General features: G+C 38.8%; 1 protein-coding gene across 1 annotated transcript; it reads left to right on the plus strand.

The window, feature by feature from the left end:
• Positions 1-614: 614 nt before the first annotated feature.
• Positions 615-18520, plus strand: baiap2l2a (BAR/IMD domain containing adaptor protein 2 like 2a). The gene is made up of 14 exons (XM_018667744.2): positions 615-860; positions 1359-1434; positions 2697-2783; positions 4347-4408; positions 4510-4581; positions 4860-4940; positions 5084-5215; positions 6389-6487; positions 8167-8236; positions 9098-9305; positions 13117-13182; positions 13760-13958; positions 15892-15932; positions 16313-18520. Exons 1-14 carry the CDS (start codon positions 807-809, stop codon positions 16392-16394), a joined length of 1329 nt encoding a protein of 442 aa, XP_018523260.1. The 5' UTR covers positions 615-806; the 3' UTR covers positions 16395-18520.
• The last annotated feature ends 746 nt before the right edge of the window (positions 18521-19266 follow it).

Below are 19266 nucleotides of genomic sequence, written 5' to 3' on the forward strand. Positions count from 1 at the left end.
ATCAAAAATGAGGAATATTAGTGACATTACCGCATTAAAGGATTGGGATTAAGGAAATCATGGATTTCCAAATCTGCTTGATTCACAAGTGCACTTTGTGACATTTTCATACTTTTTCAAGTCAAGTGAATTTCTCTAATATGAGCCTTAGATAGGTGGGGGGTGGGGGGACAGACATATGATAGATTATGTGTGTGCAGAGTAGACTGAAATAACAATAGCAGAATTAAAAAATGGGTGCATATGTATTGCCATGGATTCTCATAAGTGGGCAAAATGTGAAAGTAGGTCCAGGTCAAATACTCCATTTATTCCTCTTTAGATTTAGGATTTTTATGAGAGCCACAGGCAGAGTGGGATCGTCAGAGAGAAACCTTATTCTTTAAAATGTTATCTTTTTGTCTATATATATATATCTATCTATATATATAGATATATATATAGATATATATATATATTCTGCATTTCAGAGTGAAAACAGACCTCTGTTGTAGTCTTGAATAAAACATAAAATGTTAGAAACACCCACACACACACACACACACACACACACACAGTCAGGGTTTACAGCATATGTCAGCGTGTTTTATGGTTGAGCCATGTTTAATTATTTACTCCAGTCTTTCTCAGGCCACAGTGGTGTCAATTACCACCACACCGAGCTGCCTTCTCTTTTCAACCACATGTCCTTTCCAATACGATTAACTCTCTTTTCTCTCTGAGGCTGTGGTGCATTCGTTGGATGATTTAAAACCTGCAGACACTCTCAAGGTTTCATTAATAGTTGTACTATTCTGGATAGCAACATGTCAAGGACGAATTGTGATCAGCTGCATCATGCCACTTTAGGGATTTACTCGGTAAGTAACACACACTGTGTGTGGGCCAGTGGCTCACATTAGACTTTAGACTAGACATTAGACAAATTTACCTGTGAGAATGAATGCAATAAATAACCACAGAGTAGTTTTATGAGTACTTGCAGTGGTCTTTCCTGTGCTGTAACTTCTTTTCAATAGACTCTTCAGGAAACTGGGACAGTTTCTGGAGAACATGGAAACTTTTCTTAGCTACTGAGGAGTAAAGCTCAGTTAAACTTTATGTAATTCCTACCAAGCAAACATGATGTGAATTCGCAAAGTCAGTTTCAAATTCAAGGAGTATTTTCTTCACTTGATAACACCAGGGATGGGAGTCTTAGGTTGTCTGTGTTCTAGTGTTGGGGATTGGAGTTTGTGTGTGCTCACAAATACAGATTGAATCAAAGATGAATCTTATTGATTTTTGGGTGGGTCTTATAACTTTCAAGCTTCAACAGAGTCTTTGTGCGTGTGTGTGTGGTTGTGTTTCCCAAACAGAACTTGATGGATGAGTTCAACCCGAGCCTACAGAAACTGGTATCACTGGGAAACAGCTATGTCCAAGCTTTTAAGGGTAAGAAAGAAAGAAAGAAAAAAAGATCCCACTTTCAGGCTTATTTGTGTGTGAAATCCACACACCTATCTTTATTAGTGCTATAAACTAAATAGAAGGTAATGACGGCACAGAGAAAAAATCATTCCAAAGTCCATATGCTTTGGGAATATCCTGGTGCTGTTATGGCCTTGGCTATGGGCCAGCATCCAAGGTCCGGAGAGATTGTTATGACTACATTGTCAACAGCCAAACAGGACCCTACAATGATATTTGATTTCCCTGTACAAAGGGGGGATTTAGGATACTGAATGAAGGTTTGACTGAATGGTTGTGAATTTATTTCTATGCTCCACAGTATATCTATGCTTACTTTAAATCCTGTGAGAAAGACAAGAGGTCATTCCAGGGCCAGAATTAAACTTTTAATTTGAATCTAAATGTACAGTCATTGCGTCTATATTTTATATCTTATTTATACACACCATAATCACGTCTAATCTGTGTGCAATGCATTAAACGTGAAATGCACATGAAATTCAGCTACAGAAACAGCTTTACATGGTGGTGCTTTTACACACCATATCATATTATAGGTGTTTGTTGAATAAATGCTTTGAGTGCTAATGCTGTATCATCAACAACTGATTAATTGCAGCACCACTGCACTAAAAGCCCTGCAGACATAAAACACAGATTATGATGTGTGCTGTTGCCACCTGCACAGAGGCCATAAGTTCCCTCTGTGTGTCCAAAGTAGAGCAATAACTTCAGGACATGTTAATGAGCTCCAGCCAAGGCTCTAATGTAACCAGAACCGACACCTCATAAATTTGAAAGATCTATTTTTCAAATAGACAGTCAATGCTGTTCATTTTCTCCCATCCCGTTGTTATTCAGGCACCATAACATTGGTTTTTACTGTTGAAATCCATTCAATTTTACATGTACCGTTCTACAAAGCAGATTGTAGTAACTTCAGAAAAGCAGGTAAACTTTGTAGCTCTCCATCTTACATTTGTTAATAAGTACCCTGTAATTAATATGTTACATTAATTTATAATTCAATACATTTAAATTAGTTATAAATCTGTTATTTAAAAGTAGCTTAAACACAGTTTGATAAAAAAAATTTTTGCAGTGTTTTGTACATTTTAATATTTTAACATGCTATTAAACTGTACATTTAACTTACAAAATGAGTCCAATGCCTGGAAAATGAATTGTGCCACAAAAAAATATATTTTAAATCACTACATTGTGTGTATTTGTGTGTGTTTCAGCTCTTGCGGTAACAAGTGAGGCGTACTACAGTGCTCTTTCGAAGATTGGAGAGACAGCTTTCCACACAATGTCCTCACGATCCATAGGTATGTGTGCACACACAGTCGTGTACAGGTGGGTTGTGCAATCTTGTGATTAATGAGTGGAAATACAAAGACTTCATTTCTGCACCTACAATCCAGGATGTGAACGCTTTGTCTTTGATGTGTTTATGGGCATTTATTAAACTAATTAAACAAAATTCTTCTGTATGACAAAGACCAAAGTTTACCCTCATGGCACTTTATTACTCCTTTCACAATTACAGTGCATGTGTAAAGTATTTGTGTGTGTGGTTAGCACGCTCTTTGACATGTAGGAGTGTAAAACATACCCCAGGAAGTTACTGAATGCATGAATATCACAGTGTCTATAACAATTAGTGCTGATAAGGACTAAAAGACTTTTACCTGCAGTTCAGTCTGAATCAGTATTTGCATTGGGCTCAGGTGAAGTTAAGTTCAAGAATGTGGCAGAACTGTCAGATATCTACATATGACAACTGAATGGTTCAAAGTTAAATTGCAACACAATGTAAGTTGGAGGGTGTCTTTATGTGAGTTCAAGCCGAGTGTTGGCAGAGTGGGTATCAGATGCTAGCGGGGAGCATGAATAATAGACAATGACAGGCAGCGGGTTGTGCTCTGCTCACTTAACCCAGCCACTCTAAAACGATGTCATGTCAGGTTTAGCAGCTGGAGTTGAAGATATTTGTCCCAACTGGATCATTAGTCTACTTTTTCTGTACAGTGATACAGTCCTCTCAGTGAGGAAATGTATCCAAGTATTACATCTCCAGAACAGTGACAATCAAACTAAACAAGTCTGACATTGCCGGAACATACTGCAATGATACAGTAAAGTAAAACTGATATTAAAGCAGGTTCAGAAATAGTTTATCAGATATTTAGGTTCCTCCTCTGACTGAACTTTCGCTAAGCTTTATGAAAACAGTCACAACTGGGGAGGCAGGTTTACAAAAAATGTTTTTTTTATCAGATTTTGGACAGAATATTTAGCCTTGGAAAGCTATGAGTATAACTGAGGGTTCAGGCAGAATGCCAAGTAAATTGCAGAGTCAGTGTTGCTGCATATAAAGTCAATGGAAAGATGCAATTAGAACTGACACAAAGGTGCGTCTGTGAAAATATTTTATCCTGGGTGAAAAATTTGTCCATATACTGGGCCTTCTATGAGTCAGCTTCACAAGTGTGCAGAGATGAGAGGAAAAACAAGAGAGGCTGGTGGCAAATAACAGAGAGAATCAGAGTTTGTGGTGGACACACCCCCACAGACACAGCCCACGCATCCACGGCTAGCTAGCTAAAGCTAATAACTGTATGTTGGCTGTTTGGGGCAAATAAACACAAATGGTCCAGCGGTCAGATTTGCTCAAGTAACATGGAAACATGTTTTTTTAATGTTTTTTTTTTTTTTTTTACCTGGGAATCACACTGGGTAAATGTGTTTGAGTGTGTGCCAACTAGAGTGTGTCTGTGTGTTAAATAAACCACACATTTTGTGTAGATAAAGATTATATCATATGATGTCATTTTATTGCTTTAGTAATATATTGTGAATATGTAACATGTAATGCACTTGTCTTAAAGGAGACATCCTGATTCAGATCTCTGAGAACCAAAGAAGACTCACCATGGAGCTGGATGTATTAGTAAGTTAATGTCTAATCATACAGCTTTTGAGTGTGAGCTTATCCTTTGTGGTCCATTTTCCCACATGTTTATAATATGATTTGTGTGCATTTTGTTCCAGTTCCGCTCATTCAGTGTGGAGGTTCTTCAAGAGATGGACAACAACATTAGACTGGACAAAGATTACATAGCAGTGAGTGAGGGCTAAGCAAGGTCACCACAAGGTCAAATAGGAATGACAAGCAGTTATCTCATAATTATGTCCGAGAATGAAAATTAAAATCGTAACTGCAAGGTATCATGGGAACAGTTATGGACCTACAAATAGGTTGTGTGGCCCTGGAGTGAGGTATCTTATTAATTAATACAGCAGTATAACAGACTTACCACACAGATATATCCACTGGATTGCTAATTTCTGCACACAGTTAGTACAGTTACTGAATGTGATATTGATTCTCTGTCATACAGGGCAGTCGGAATCACTATGAGATGGAAGTCCACAACCAGGCAACAGCTCTGGAAAGAAACCTGAGGAGAGGAACTAACCAGGTCTGTGTGTTTGTCACATTCTGTCTTCCTACATCATGAGGGGAAATTCAGCACCGTTGTATATGTATTTGTTCTTGTACAGTGCATATATATCTATATATGTGTGTGTGTGTATATGTGCTATCAATTATGTGTGTCCTCAGGATTATAGTGGGTATGTACATTTCCTGAGGGAGAGCCATGGGGAGGCTCTGAAGGAAGAGGAGAGGAGATATCGCTTCTTGGCTGAGAAACACTGTGGACTGGTGCAGTCCATTGCCCACCTCATGAATAAGGTATATACAACTTATTTTGAATAGTATTTGTGAATTCAATATTTTATGGTTTATGTTGGCTTATTGCACGTGCTGAATAGGTCAGGTTTGTCATACAACTCGATACAGTGAATGTCAGAGGGACAATAATAGGAAAGAATTTGCAATAATGTGTAATGATTATGTGAGACTTTATTGGTTCCCATAGGGAAAGTCCCCTCCTTTATAACGAGGGTTAACCACCAAGCAGTAACATCTGAGGCACAGGTACAGATTCAGTTTGGTTGCCACACTAACAAGTGTGTGTTTGGACTCAAGGACTCTACTGACCTAATTAAATATTTTACTGTGAATGATTTTTGTGTAGTGAGCCAAATCCAGCAGGTACCATTAAGCCAACAAAACCCATTGATAAATATGTCTGTGATTTCTTCTTGACCTGCATCTTCACACTTTTGTGGACTTTGAAGCTGTTTTTCACTCGACCAGTCATTCAGGACTATAGCAACTGACCTACTGCACTTGCATACTGCAAGTGTTTATTTATTTGACCCTCTGTACTCATGTGATAGGCTTCAGCAGGAGTTGGCAAATTTGGCCTTCCAGTGAACTCATCATCCCTCTAAAAAATTTGAGGTTTTCTCTTTCATATGGCAACAAAGTCAAAAAATTTACGTTTTAAAAACTAAACCAAAAAAAAAAAAGAAAAAAAAGTGAATGCAATTACAAGGCTTGTTCCAATGAACTGACCTTGTAACATCTTACACTGCCCACCAATGAAGGCATGCAAACCAGGCTACTGTATCTCACTGGTCCATAAGACTAAAACTGAGTCTAATATAATTTCAAGATAATTACTGCAAGTAATTCATTTCATTTAAAATGTAAAAAGTATGGAAGCCCATTTCTACCCCAAAAAAGGAAAAAAAGGAAAAATTACTATACAAATAAAGATGTTCAAGAAAAGACAAAATTCTAAGATAAAAAGTCAAAATTATGACGTACAACTTTTGATTTCCTATGTCAAAATTATGACTAATGAAGATACAGTAAACATACAGTGAACATATATTTGTTATTTTTTTGCCCAATTAGTTTTAACGTAAGCTGCTTTTACAAAAGATGCTAATTCTGTTATCACTTACCAATGAGAAAAAATATATTGTTATAGATTTGCTTGTGTTTGTGTGGCAGATAGGTGGTTCTCTCCAGCAGAGAGCTGATGCCTGGGCAGAGGAGGTGAACGCTACCAGACGACCTGAGGCCAGACGTCCAGCTACTGTGGACAACACTGTGAGTTCAGGGCAGAGTTCACATAAACCAACTGTGTTTTTTTGAATTATTCAAACTGGGTCTGAGGCAGATGGCATATGAATCTTTCTGTATTCCAAGAGTATGCTGCTGGTGTGACACATAATCCTGTTGCCGGGGAATGAACTGAGAGATACTCAGTGAGATGGTGAAAATTCTTGTGAAATTGAAAACAGCATTTGAGCCAGATAAAAAAAATATATTTAATGTATTTTAAAGTTACTGAATAAAACTGAATTTATAGAAAACATATGGTGATGGGACTGTTGTAGAGTTAGCTACACTAACTTTTTTCTAATTTCTTTATCATACACGGACACATAGTAACTCATTCAAAACTCAGTGAATTACTGCAGTAATATTTTTGCTACCAGGGTGCCCTCTGGTGGTGGAGCTTTGAACCTGACTTAATTTGAAACCACCAAAATGAATCACATTTCAGTCATGAGGCACAATTCTGTGACAGGGAGGCTTTCTGTGGAGGATTAAACCTGTCGCTGAAGTAGAAAGACAAAGATTACAGGTTGTCTTTCATGAAAAAGGAGAATATGTGATTGTGATAAAGCTGTACTTCAGTAATTATCTGAACCTGAGCATTTTACATTGTCTGAACATACACATGCTGTAGAGTTGTTGAGTATGAATTCAAACAAATCTCCATCTCAGAAAAGTAGGATTAACATCAAGGAACTGAAATCGGTTCATTGTATAAAGGTGCAATTAAGCCTCAAGTAAACAACAAAGACGCCCCTGAGATAAACCCTGTCAGTCTCAGTCTGTTCCTCACTGGAAGGTGACATGCCAATGAACCCAACAGATCCCACATCCTGTGGTAATAACAATCAAAGGATTAACGTGGATTTTGTGTTTGTTTTGGTTCGATGTGGGATTTATCCTTGTCTATAATAGAGTGAAGCTTGTGAGCCAGTTGAGGCAGATATTTGAGTTGGGCTTTTACATTCGCATGTGACATAGATTACTCATTGCAACATACACTATTGTATATCCAATATATCCTACACTGTCTGTGTGCTAAGCTAAGCTCATGGACTGCTAGTGGTACACTGTAAAAACTGCCACCTAATCTTTATAACAACAAGCTGTTAATCCGTTTTAAAGTAAAAACTGAAACTGTGCTAAAACATCAAACTACAATCTTCCTTCAGCAAAAGTGAGTGAGTCTTGATGACTTCAAATCTTAATCTGTGATTCATTATGAAGAGAGAAAGTTCCTTGGACTTGTGTTCCTTAGTCAGGAGGAAGGCAGAAAAACCAATTTTCACTCTGTGTTAATCCTTTGCACTGTAAAATAAAGTTATATTAACTAATTTTTTTTTTTTAAATGATCACTTTCAGAAATTCAAAGGAACATAACTAATGATAAAATTAAAAATAAAAAGGAAACCTTGCTCATTAGACTGAGAGGTTTCAGTGTAGACATATAAACATATTTGAATTACTCTAACAGCAATACATTTTTAATTGTGGTAATGTAAACATTTACCATACAGAGAGTGATATCAATCTCTTTTATCTAGCCTTTGACAAGCAATTAAGTATATTTCTCAAAATGTGTAATTCCAGTGAGGCAGCTGAACACACTGCACTTATTACTGTCTGGACCTGTTCGTATAATGTGTTGTGTACTGTTGGTTTTATAGATGGGAATAAATCGTGGGGAGATCAGAGAGATCAGAGAGGACCTGTCCCTTGGTAAAATACCGTCAAGGGGTGAGTGGTTAAATTTAAACAGATTTTATGAGAAAAGATATCACTTTACTGACACCATGTTTGAACACATAAATATGATCTAAAATATTCATTTAACCTTTTAGCTGTTCAAGTGATCAAAACACATAGCAGCAATATCATAAAGAGATTTAAATTTCTTGTTGGTCATTTTACTTTTTACATTTTACATTTTTTGTGTTATCTCAATTTTAGAATGAAAGTCTTTCTGTGATACTCATTTTCATATGTAAATCATTTGCAGCCCACAGTGCCTCTGCCTGTGTATCAGTAATTTTGCCCTCACTCAACCAGCTGCTTTATCACTTTTTAAGCCTTTTATCTGTCTCTCCCTCTTCATATTTTGCGCATTATGCACTTTCATACCTCCTCTTTTGTACTTTCCTCTGCTGAAAGTCTGTCTAATTATTAGGCCTGCTTATCTAGAGTAAAAATAGAGACATTAACAATGTATCAAAAGCAGAAAATAAACTTCAGAATATTAAACAGTGCTCCTCCCTATATACAGCTCTGCAACTTTGCACGCAGCAGCCTTGTTGTCTGGAGCACTACAGCGACCCAGCTAATGTTCACTAGAGAGAAAAACCATGCCTCCTTGTTTGGTTTAATTCAATGAACTGCATCCTCAGCCATCAAAGCAAAAGAAAGATATTTAGCAGTCTGCTTACCCTCTGAGTTATGAACACCACAGCCATAATGAATAAAAAAAAATCCCAGCCAGTTATAGTTTTTAATTAATCATTTCACCAGAGATCCATCTTTGCCATTTAAGTGGGTTTATCAGCTAACTTGTGCTTTAGCAAACTGTTCTCTCAGTGTGTGATTCATTTTTCATATCTCCAGCCCCATCTCCCCAGGGAAGCATTTCTCGCTTTGCAGCAGACTCGGTGGGAGGTGGTGGCAGAGGAAGATCTACAAGGGCCCGGGTTGCCCACCAACCTGCTGCCTCCAACCCCACCTTGCTGCCCTTCACCAGGGGAGAGATAATCACTGTGCTGGTCCAACAGCCCAAGAACGGCTGGCTGTTTGGACGTATTGACAGCAGCTCACGGTGAGAAATATTCCCTTGTGAGCGTAGTCTTGATTTACCACAGTCTGCACTCACTGACACGCATATCTATTGCTTGAATAACATATCAGTCAAGCCAAGTCAAGTCAAATTTTATTTATATAGCGCCAATTCACAACAGAAGTTATCTCGAGGCACTGTACATATAGGGCAGGTCTAGACCACACTCTTTATCATATAAATTTTACAGAGAGAAACCCAACAGATCCCACCATGAGTAAGCACTAGGTGACTGTGGCAAGGAAAAACTTCCTTTTAAGAGGCAGAAACCTTGAGCAGAACCGGACTCAGGGTGGGCGGCCATCTGCCTCGACCGGTTGGGTTTAGACAGAGAGATAGAGAGAGGGGGGTGGGGGGATGGGGTAAGAGCAAGACAACAGATACACAGCTACACAGACTAAGTCAAAATGTAAATAGTAGTAGTAATAATAATAATAATAATACTAATAGCTAGAGGGATAATAATGACAAAACAGTGAAACATTAGTAGCACTAACTCTATCACTAACACTAATAAATGTTTAATTATTGTTGCATCATCAGTTGAGCTGGATCATGGGAGCAGCAGGAGACTCTCCAGCTCCAGAGACAGAACCCTGCAGTAAGAGACAGTAGAAGAAAGAGAGAGAAGCACAACCTGGACACTAATGTGCTTGAGGGAAGAAACACACAGTTAAAGAGATGCAGCGATATTAAGACGGTTTACAGTAATCTTGCCGGCAGGACATCATGGACAACATTTAATAACTACTAAGCTTAACTTATGCATTGAGACTGACCCAACCTGCTGAAGGAAAAATAGTAACCTGAAATAGGAACCAGAATAATATGCTAGCCAAAAGTTAAGGCATAGAGATGAGTTTTTAGTTTGGATTTAAAAGCCTCAACTGAGTCAGCCTGTCTAATATCAATAGGGAGGTTGTTCCAGAGGAAGGGGGCCCGATAGGAGAAGGCCCTGCAGCCTGCTGACTTCTTTTTAACTCTGGGGACAGATGGCAGCCCTGCACTCTGAGAACGCAGAGCACGGGAGGGAATATAAGGGTTAAGAAGCTCGGACAGGTATGAGGGGGCTAACCCATTTAGAATTGTATAAGTCATTAAGAGAACTTTAAAGTCTGATCTAACATGAACAGGGACCCAATGAAGGGAGGCTAAAATTGGCATAATGTGGTCAAACCTTCTCCATTTGGTTAGCATTATAGCTGCAGCATTCTGAACCATTTGCAGACTTTTAGTGCTAGCACGTGGTAGTCCCGAAAGCAAAACATTACAATAATCCAGTCTAGAGGAAACACAGGCATGAACTAGAATTTCAGCGTCTGCTATGGAAAGAAAAGACTGAATCCTAGCTATATTGTGCAGGTGAAAAAAGGCAGCCTTTGTAATATCTTTAATGTGCTGGTCAAAGGAAAGAGCAGGATCAAGTGTGACACCCAGATTTTTGGCTGTTGTACTTTGAGAAATCACACAGTTGTCAAGGAATATAGTTACTTGATCAAACTGGTGTCTATATCGCGCCAGGCCAATAAGCAGCATTTCAGTTTTGTCTGAGTTAAGAAGCAGAAAGTTTCGAGACATCCAGCTTTTAACAGAAGACAAGCAGATCTCTAATTCCCTAATTTGAGGCATTATCAGCCTTTATAGGCACATACAGCTGGGTATCATCAGCATAACAGTGAAAATTAATTCCATGACTCTGAATAATTTGGCCAAGAGGAGAAATGTAAAGAGAGAAAAGCAGGGGGGCAAGAACAGAACCCTTGGGTACTCCATATTTCACATCAGAGAAGGCTGATATGGTGTTATTACAAGAGACACACTGAGTTCTGTCAGATAAGTAAGATTTTAACCAGCTGAGGGCCAGACCAGAGATTCCAAATCTATTTTCTAGTCAGTCCATCAGTGTACAGTGGTCTATAGTATCAAAGGCTGCACTAAGATCAAGTAAGAGGAGCAGAGAGGTGGAATCTGAATCCAGAGAGAGTAGAAGATCATTTACTACTTTAGCAAGTGCTGTTTCAGTATCAATTTTACTGCAGAAAAAATAGTGGCCTCCAAAACCACACCACCTAAAGACCTAGCAGGTTCTCTAATCACCTCCGACCTGCCGATCACTAGGGCCCTACCCTACCCGACGTAAACACCTGTCTATATTCCTAGATAAAATAGCAGCACCTGCTCCAGTAGAATGCAGGCCATCAGCCTTCAGCAGGTCAGGGCGGCCCCAGAAAGAAGGCAAGTTATCCACAAAACTATACCCCTGCTCACTACAGTGACGAGCCAGCCATGGGTTCAGAGACGTTAATCTAATGTACACCTCATCATTACCCCGCATGGGTAATGACCAGAAACAATTAATCGATGCCGACACATCTTTATGGCAAACTCACTAGCTAAACTAGCTTTGGTGATCTCAGACTGCTTCATTCAAATGTTATTGGTGCCGACATGAATGACAATGTTGCTATAGCTAGGTATGGAATGTGCCTGAGCCCCCTGATTCTCCCTGCGTGATGCCAGCACCCTAAGATTATCCTCTATGTCGAAAGCTCTGGCCCCAGGTAGGCAGTAAACATTGGCTGGCGAAGCTAACCTGACATTGCGAGTGATGGAGTCCCCTGTGACTAGAGTGCGTTGTTTAGCCCTGTCAGCGGGAGCGGGGGAGACACGCGGGCGAACTGGACTACCAACGGGGCTAGCTAGAGTCGAAAACCGGTTTTCAGTCGGAAGAGGCGACTACAGACCAGGCCACACAACCGGTTGCTTGCTCTTACGTGCCCCTCCCCGCCGACTGACAGGGACGAACTCCGCACACACTGCCGACGAGGCTAAGCTAGCCCTAACAGGCTCGCTGTCGAGCCTGTGGCTAACGCTATCTGGAGTGCCCGTCATATCTAATGTAATGCTAGGAGAAAGGAGCTGCCGTAGTTGACGGCACGTCTCTCTAGCAGAGACACCCTGTCTTCAAGAGCAAAACACCTAACACAAGCCATGGTAGTAGTTGGTTTAAGCTAGGTTAGCTGTAGGAATGAGAGGGTAAGGGTACAATTTAAGAAAGGCTAATGAGGCTACAAACGGCTAAGCTAAACTAAACTAACACGAACAGGCTAGAGTCAAAGAAAATATCAATAAACGGGTAGCGATCAAAAAATAAGATAGATTAGTACAAAGCAGCAGCAGATAATGTGTAACAGAAAACTTCAAGACAGAAAGTGAAAAGAACACGCAGAGTGGCGAGTAAATGTCGGTCTCACAAAATCACGGCGTACGGTACAGGTAGCGTCCCAGCGTCACAGCGCCCTCATTGTCACGTCAACTTGCTGCTGAGAGTCATACAGGTTGTGTGTGTCCGAAGAGGCAAGGGGGAGGGGGGCGGCAAATCTAGCCAGGACCGCCTCTGAACATATATTATATACATGTTTCTTTATTTCTCTGCTGCACTGCTGTAATGTAATGTAAGATAACCATAATTGTGTGCTACTAAATAGAAAGTAAAAGAATATTGCTACAATGAGCAAATGAATGGAGAGAAGATTGATAAAATATTACATGCTAAATGGTAAACACTAAACACTAAAACCCTTCAAGGACAAAAAAATATTAATTAAAACAATCTTACTGGACTTCTGTAACACTGAGTATGTACTTATGTACACTGGCAATTTGAGCTAAAATATTTGTATGCTAACATAGTCATTCCTATGTTTCCGAGGTTAACCCAGTTTTCCGTTCCTTGGCACTGCTGCATGATCCTACTAGCATCATCTTTAATTTCTGTGTCTTTCATTTTCAGTCAGGGATGGTTTCCAGCATCATATGTAGAACCAGTGGATGATCCTCCACAGTCAAACAGCTCCAGGTAAATATCCAATGATTAATCTAATAATAATAATTCAACAAGTATGACTGTTAAATGACAGTATTGCAGTGCAGGCTATTAAAGAAAATGTGGTCATACCACTGACAAAATGTAAAGTTCCCATTAGAATGCAAGTTAAGTTCTCGTCACCTGTAGGATAATATACTTAATGTATCTATTCCTTCTTTGTAAAAACTAGACTGAACCTACTGCACAACATTTGTCTGTCAGACCTGATACAGCTCCTCCGGGCTGTCCTTATTGTTTTAAAAGAGGGTCAGCATGAAACTCAGGACTGGACTAATAACATGAACTATTTAAGATATTTGGGTGACCTATTGCTGCAAGGAAAATCAGTAGGAGCTTCAACTAAAACTTTGCTCACTGTGCCACAGCTGAATGTCTAAATTTTTAAACATGAATATTTCACAAAACATACTCATATTTTTGTGTTCATAATGTCTTTTAAGCATGTAGTATGATAAACATTTCAAGTAAGGTGTCAAGTAAAACAAACAAACAAATGAAAAAAAAAACTTTTCCAACAATAAATAACAATAATTTTGTGTAATTTCAGAAACTCTACCCTCCGAAGCAGCAGCAGCAGCAGCAGCATGAGCAGCCTGCTGAACCAACCAGGAAGCAGCAGCCACAGCAGAGCAGCACCCCCTCCCCCTCCACCTCCACCACCACCTTCATCTTTGTCTTCAAATAAACACTCTGAGATGCCACCAATCACACCTTCGAGTAGGGTTGAGTCAAACTCAGAAAACAAGGTATGGCAATCAGTCAGTCTGTCTGATCATCGATCAGTGAAGCTGTTATCAATCAATTCTCTCTCTCTCCATCAAAAGGATGTCAGACTTTTTTAACATCCTCTTCACATAAACACTGAGATGTCATTCTAAATGTTTACATTTTGCAAGAAGCTCATGAAGTTTTTCTCTTGCACCATTACTGCAATTCTTCTGCAGCCTTTTTAAAGACATTTAGGATACCACTTTCTAACAAGGACCTTTTATAAAGTTGTAAATAATGACTAGGATTAAAAATAGGCTACTAAAGCTTTACAGATCAGTTTAAAACCATTACAAAGAACAAATTTCCCTTTGTCTGGTCTTTGTCCTTTATATCTGGTAATTCTAAATATTGGTGATTCTTTAAAAATGGTTTCCACTTTCTGATAAACCATCAAGTCTGCAGTTCTAAATGTTAGTAAATCATTAATAAGCTATATTGATGATGTCTGTAGTTGTAAGTGTTAATAAGCTGTTGATAAAGGCATTTTTAGAGATGTAGTCAGCACAACCTGGCAACCCAAAAACTGTTCTTATTTGCAGTAAATTAGCTGATCTTTAAAGCATTAGTAAACCATTAATAATGCTGTTAGAACTTAATATCCTTGGTATCAATTTTTGGCGGTTAATGTATTACCCTAGTACATCAGTATTTAAGTAACTTAATTTGCTGTGGAAGTCTCAGGGCAAGTAGGAGAAACAAAGTGAAAATACAGGATGGAGAAATGATGTGAGAAAGCTCTGATGAGATATGATGTGTAGACGTTTGATGGTATTTGCCCGTCTGTCCAGCAGGGGCACTGTGGCCAGGTGCTGTTCTCAATGACACCACATCCATCTTTCTGGTGGATGCAGGGAGGAAGCTCCAGCTGCTGATGGTGTATGGGCAAGGAGATTGTGTGCGTTTTTGCGTGTGCACCCTTTTGTTTTTGTTAGACTGTGTGAATGCTATATTTTGTAGTGGAGATGCTCAGACTTCAGGGTGCTGCTGTGTGACTAAACCTTCTCTCCAGTCACATGGTGATTTGAATAGCATTCCTGCTTCTGTCAGGAACGTGCAGAGACAGGAAGAAGCATAAATGGCCCTCATAAACTTTGATATTTTCTTCTATAATTTGAGTCATACTAACCACAGTTGATCCTCACAATGGAAAATTATGCTTTCACTGACAAAGCACGGCATTTTAGCTATGAATCCTCAAGCCAACAATAAAAATGATCGAGCAGATTTATTCCTTTAAAAAAACAATAATAATAGAGCTGAAGTTCACTACTCAATTCAATGATCAAAAGAAAGCTTTCTTGATCATCAATGAGTTTTTCAAGCAGAAAAAGGCCAAAAATAACTTTTTCAGCTTCTCAAATGTGAGACTTTCCTGTTTTTCTTGGTTTTACATTATAGTAAATAGAATATTTGAGTTTTTGGACTATTTGTCGAACAAAACAAGACATCTGATAATGTCACCTGGTGCTGCAGAATACTGCAATGGACATTTATCACTATTTTTTTGATATTTTATAGACCAAAAGATTAATCAATAATGAAAGTAATTGTTAGTGGCAGCCTTACATAATTATTTTATACTGCATATTTTTCATTGCGATGGATAAATTTTTCTTGATGTCTCTGCACGATCGTGTTGCTGTTGCTATCTTGTTCATCTCTATTGAGAAAACAGTGATTTTTGCAGTTTGTGTCAACTGGACACACTCTGTGAGTGTGTGTGTGTGTGTGTGTGTGAAGCGGCCCAGCACCGCACATCAATGAGCTGCTCGTGGGAGGACCGACTGAAAGCAGAGCGGGCGAGGGGTCAAGGCTGAAGCTTGCTGTGCCTCCATTAGTGCAAGTCTCTACATTTAGTGGTTTGGACTGGCCCTCACTCACCCATACCTTTCTCATCTTTTTCTACAGAGATCTCAATCACACGGATCACCACCAGAACTCTTCCCAAGGTAAGAATAATGTAACTGCGACTCTGCTTTTAAAGTGTAGACAGGTTGTTAGATGTGAAAATAGAGGCTCGTGTTCTCTTCCAGAGAAACTAATGATATTTTTGAAGTATATCATGAACCCATTAAATCTGAGAACAACAGATGAGGCCAGTGATCTTAAATAGAATCACTTTCCTTCCATTAGAGTTTGAAGTGCAGTTTAGTTCTGAACCCATTCAGTTATGGCTGTTTGGGAACGATGGCTATCGCTCTCACTTCAGGTGAACAGTTTTGGCAGATGATGCTTGTGCAGTTTGAAGTGCAGTGCTCATTTCTCTTGTTATAACCTCTACTGTTTCATCATTTATTTCCCTCTTTCCTTTCCTCTTTGTGTTTTGAAGGGGTACCAACCCATTTGCGACAGTTAAGCTGAAGCCCACATCCACCAATGACAGATCGGCCCCACGTCTGTACCGCAGATGATCTTAACCCAGAAACAAATGCTTTCATTAGGCAGTTCATTTATGACCTTGGCTGTATGTAAAGTGAATGCTAAATGGACGTTGTTTTGTCAGTAAATACTTTAGTACTTTGACATACTTCTGCTCACCATAGAGCCCCACTGCTCAGATACAGAAAGAGGAAATTTTTGAAATTCTTGGGTTTGCACGAGGATTTTAGATTTTAGATTGAAAAAAGTTTGAATTTAATAACTTTTGTGGCATTTCTATTTTGGGTAATTTAAAATTGCAAGTCAGCACTGTCTGAGAAAGAGGTCCACAGCAGCAGTGATGTCATCATTGCTGTCAAAATGTCAACCACTGAGATCCCTTTACATCTCTGAGAGTGCCAAATCAGGTGAACAGGGCGGGTGTTGGTCAAATTCCAGTCCACATTCAGCGGATGACTGCACAAAGGCTGAGACTGTACAGAAAAGCCACAAAAGTTACTTCAAACTTTCTGCAAAATCACTCAAAAAGTTCAACTGCATGCTTATGTAACAAGAGCTGTTTAGACCATAAAATTATCACTCACCCCTCATATTCTTTAGATCTTGGTAAACCAACAGCAAACATGATGGTGTCCTTATCTTTTTTATGTATATGATGGGTTCTCTGCTCTGTGATTTGTAAAGTGAACAATAGTGATATAAATACAGTTCAATATAATTATATTTTACATAGTACAATATAATGTAAACTAATATATATCTTGATCTTACCTGGTCTTAGATCATCCATCCTCTGTGATGTTTGATTTGTTGGTACTCAAATGCTATCAGCTGATGTGAATGACTTGGATATTGTCCAGTACAGTCTTTGATATGCACAGCTGATGTTAGGAATCGGTTGCTAAGACCTTGTTGATGTGCAACATAAGACACATCTTCTTTTATGTAAGATGCTCAGGGATGGACGCTTTATGCCATGCACAATATGAAAATGCTTTGGTGATCTTCTCTATGTTTTATATTTTTGTATTGCCATTGTGTTGTGTCCACCATTTATTCCTACACTGTCTATGCGAGAATTAAGATGATTGCTTAATATTAATTGCATTACAAATGTACTTTGGAAAATGGCTTGTAGAAAATGATAATGTAACCTCTGGCAGATAATGAAATATCTTGGTAAAATAGGATAATATGTCTGAGGCAGAGATGTAATGAAAAATGCAATGCATTCATGGATTATGTAATACCGTCATTATAGCATCATATAATTACTTTAACCAGTGAGTTAAAGCTGAGGCCTTTATAGGCAGCTGGCATTTTTTACAGATGGTATAATGATAATTTTGTTATATACTGTATTATAGTAACTAACAAATAAAAATTCAAGTCATTGCATAATCAAAATACTGGTATTACATCATCAGTTAAAGCCCCTGAAAACATGATCTTAAAGGTGCCATATATATGTTTTTGCTATTGCTACATAGCCTGCACTAACAGCTTTTTACTTACCAAGCACTGCCTGCATCTGAGGGCAGACTAGGCGCTACAGTGACTCACCATTGAAAAGTGGTATTACAAGACAGAAAGGGCTGGGGCTAGCTGCTTAGCATGCTGACTTCAGTAGAAGAAAAGAAGTGATAGAAATAGAAGCAAAACAAGAGTTGCCTTTGCTTGGTGAGTAAAGGAATGAAGTTTGATGCTGAACTTGTAACATTTCTTCTAGACTGGTAGTAAACAATTGTTAATGCTAATGTTGGCTAAACATACATGTAGCACTTTTAAGTATTTCTGTAGCACATTAAATATTGACTGCTAAATAAGCAGCAACCAAGCTATTAGGTAATATCTTTAGAGTTTAAAGCTTGAAAACTGTAGATGTTTTTTGATGTTGTTAAATTCTGATTGGAGCATGCAAGCTCATAACATCACCTTTTCTAGCGGAACCATTTTAGAGGAGAAGTTCAACAACACAAACAAAGAAGAAGAAAAAACTCTTCTGAAATAACAAAAGCTTTGACGAGAAATAACACATTTGTGTAAAATCTCAGCACTCATAATAAAAAGTTAGTTGAGAAAATGTTATAAGAGCCTTTAAAAGTATGTCACACTCCTAATTGTCATACTGTGTTTATTAAAATGACATTTTACAGTGTTTTGACTCTTCACTGCTTCTGAGTAGCAACGTAAACTTTGTCACTTTGTCACAAAGAAGATGTCATTTCTGCATGTCACTTCCCATAAATCCCCCTCTTTCCAATGACCATTTGTCTTCTTTATGAATCACACTGACCTTAACAGTTTGTTGGGACAAGCAGATTGCTTTTCTGAGCTACACTCAACTCAACAGTTCTTGCTCTTGTCGTGTGAGTGATAGCCTCTAAGCTTCAGATCTGTGTTTATTTGCTCAGGCAGTAAAATGGCCTAGTAAAGAAGATCTGGATTCCCACATTGCCTGTTTGGGTCCTCCGCTGGGCATACTTAACCCAAATTGAACCTCAGTGTGAATCCAATTCTGCTAATGGCTTGACAGCATGGTTCTGTTAAACTAGCACGGCGCTTATGAGTAAAGACTCTTTGGCAAGGGGAATAATGTGGAGTCCTCCTTCTTTTTCCTCTGTCAGTGAAGTTAGATTCATAATGTAATGTGGACTGCAAAGCAAATGCTGGCAAAGAGAGACTCCTTAGTGATCTGTAACTGCATAGACTTTGTTTTCATGCCGCTTCTGTTCCCTTATTACCACTTAGCTGACACATCTGGTGCTAATGAATACTTACGAATGAAAGTGAAAAATAATTTTGACCTTCTTGAAGACAAAAGCTTTTTAAAGTACAGCCCTTTATACATTATTAGGTCGCTGTCAAGATATGCTTCAGTTGTTCTGCTTGATAAGACAGGAG

Source organism: Lates calcarifer, linkage group LG11 (genome assembly GCF_001640805.2).
Source record: "Lates calcarifer isolate ASB-BC8 linkage group LG11, TLL_Latcal_v3, whole genome shotgun sequence".
NCBI lineage: Eukaryota > Metazoa > Chordata > Actinopteri > Centropomidae > Lates > Lates calcarifer.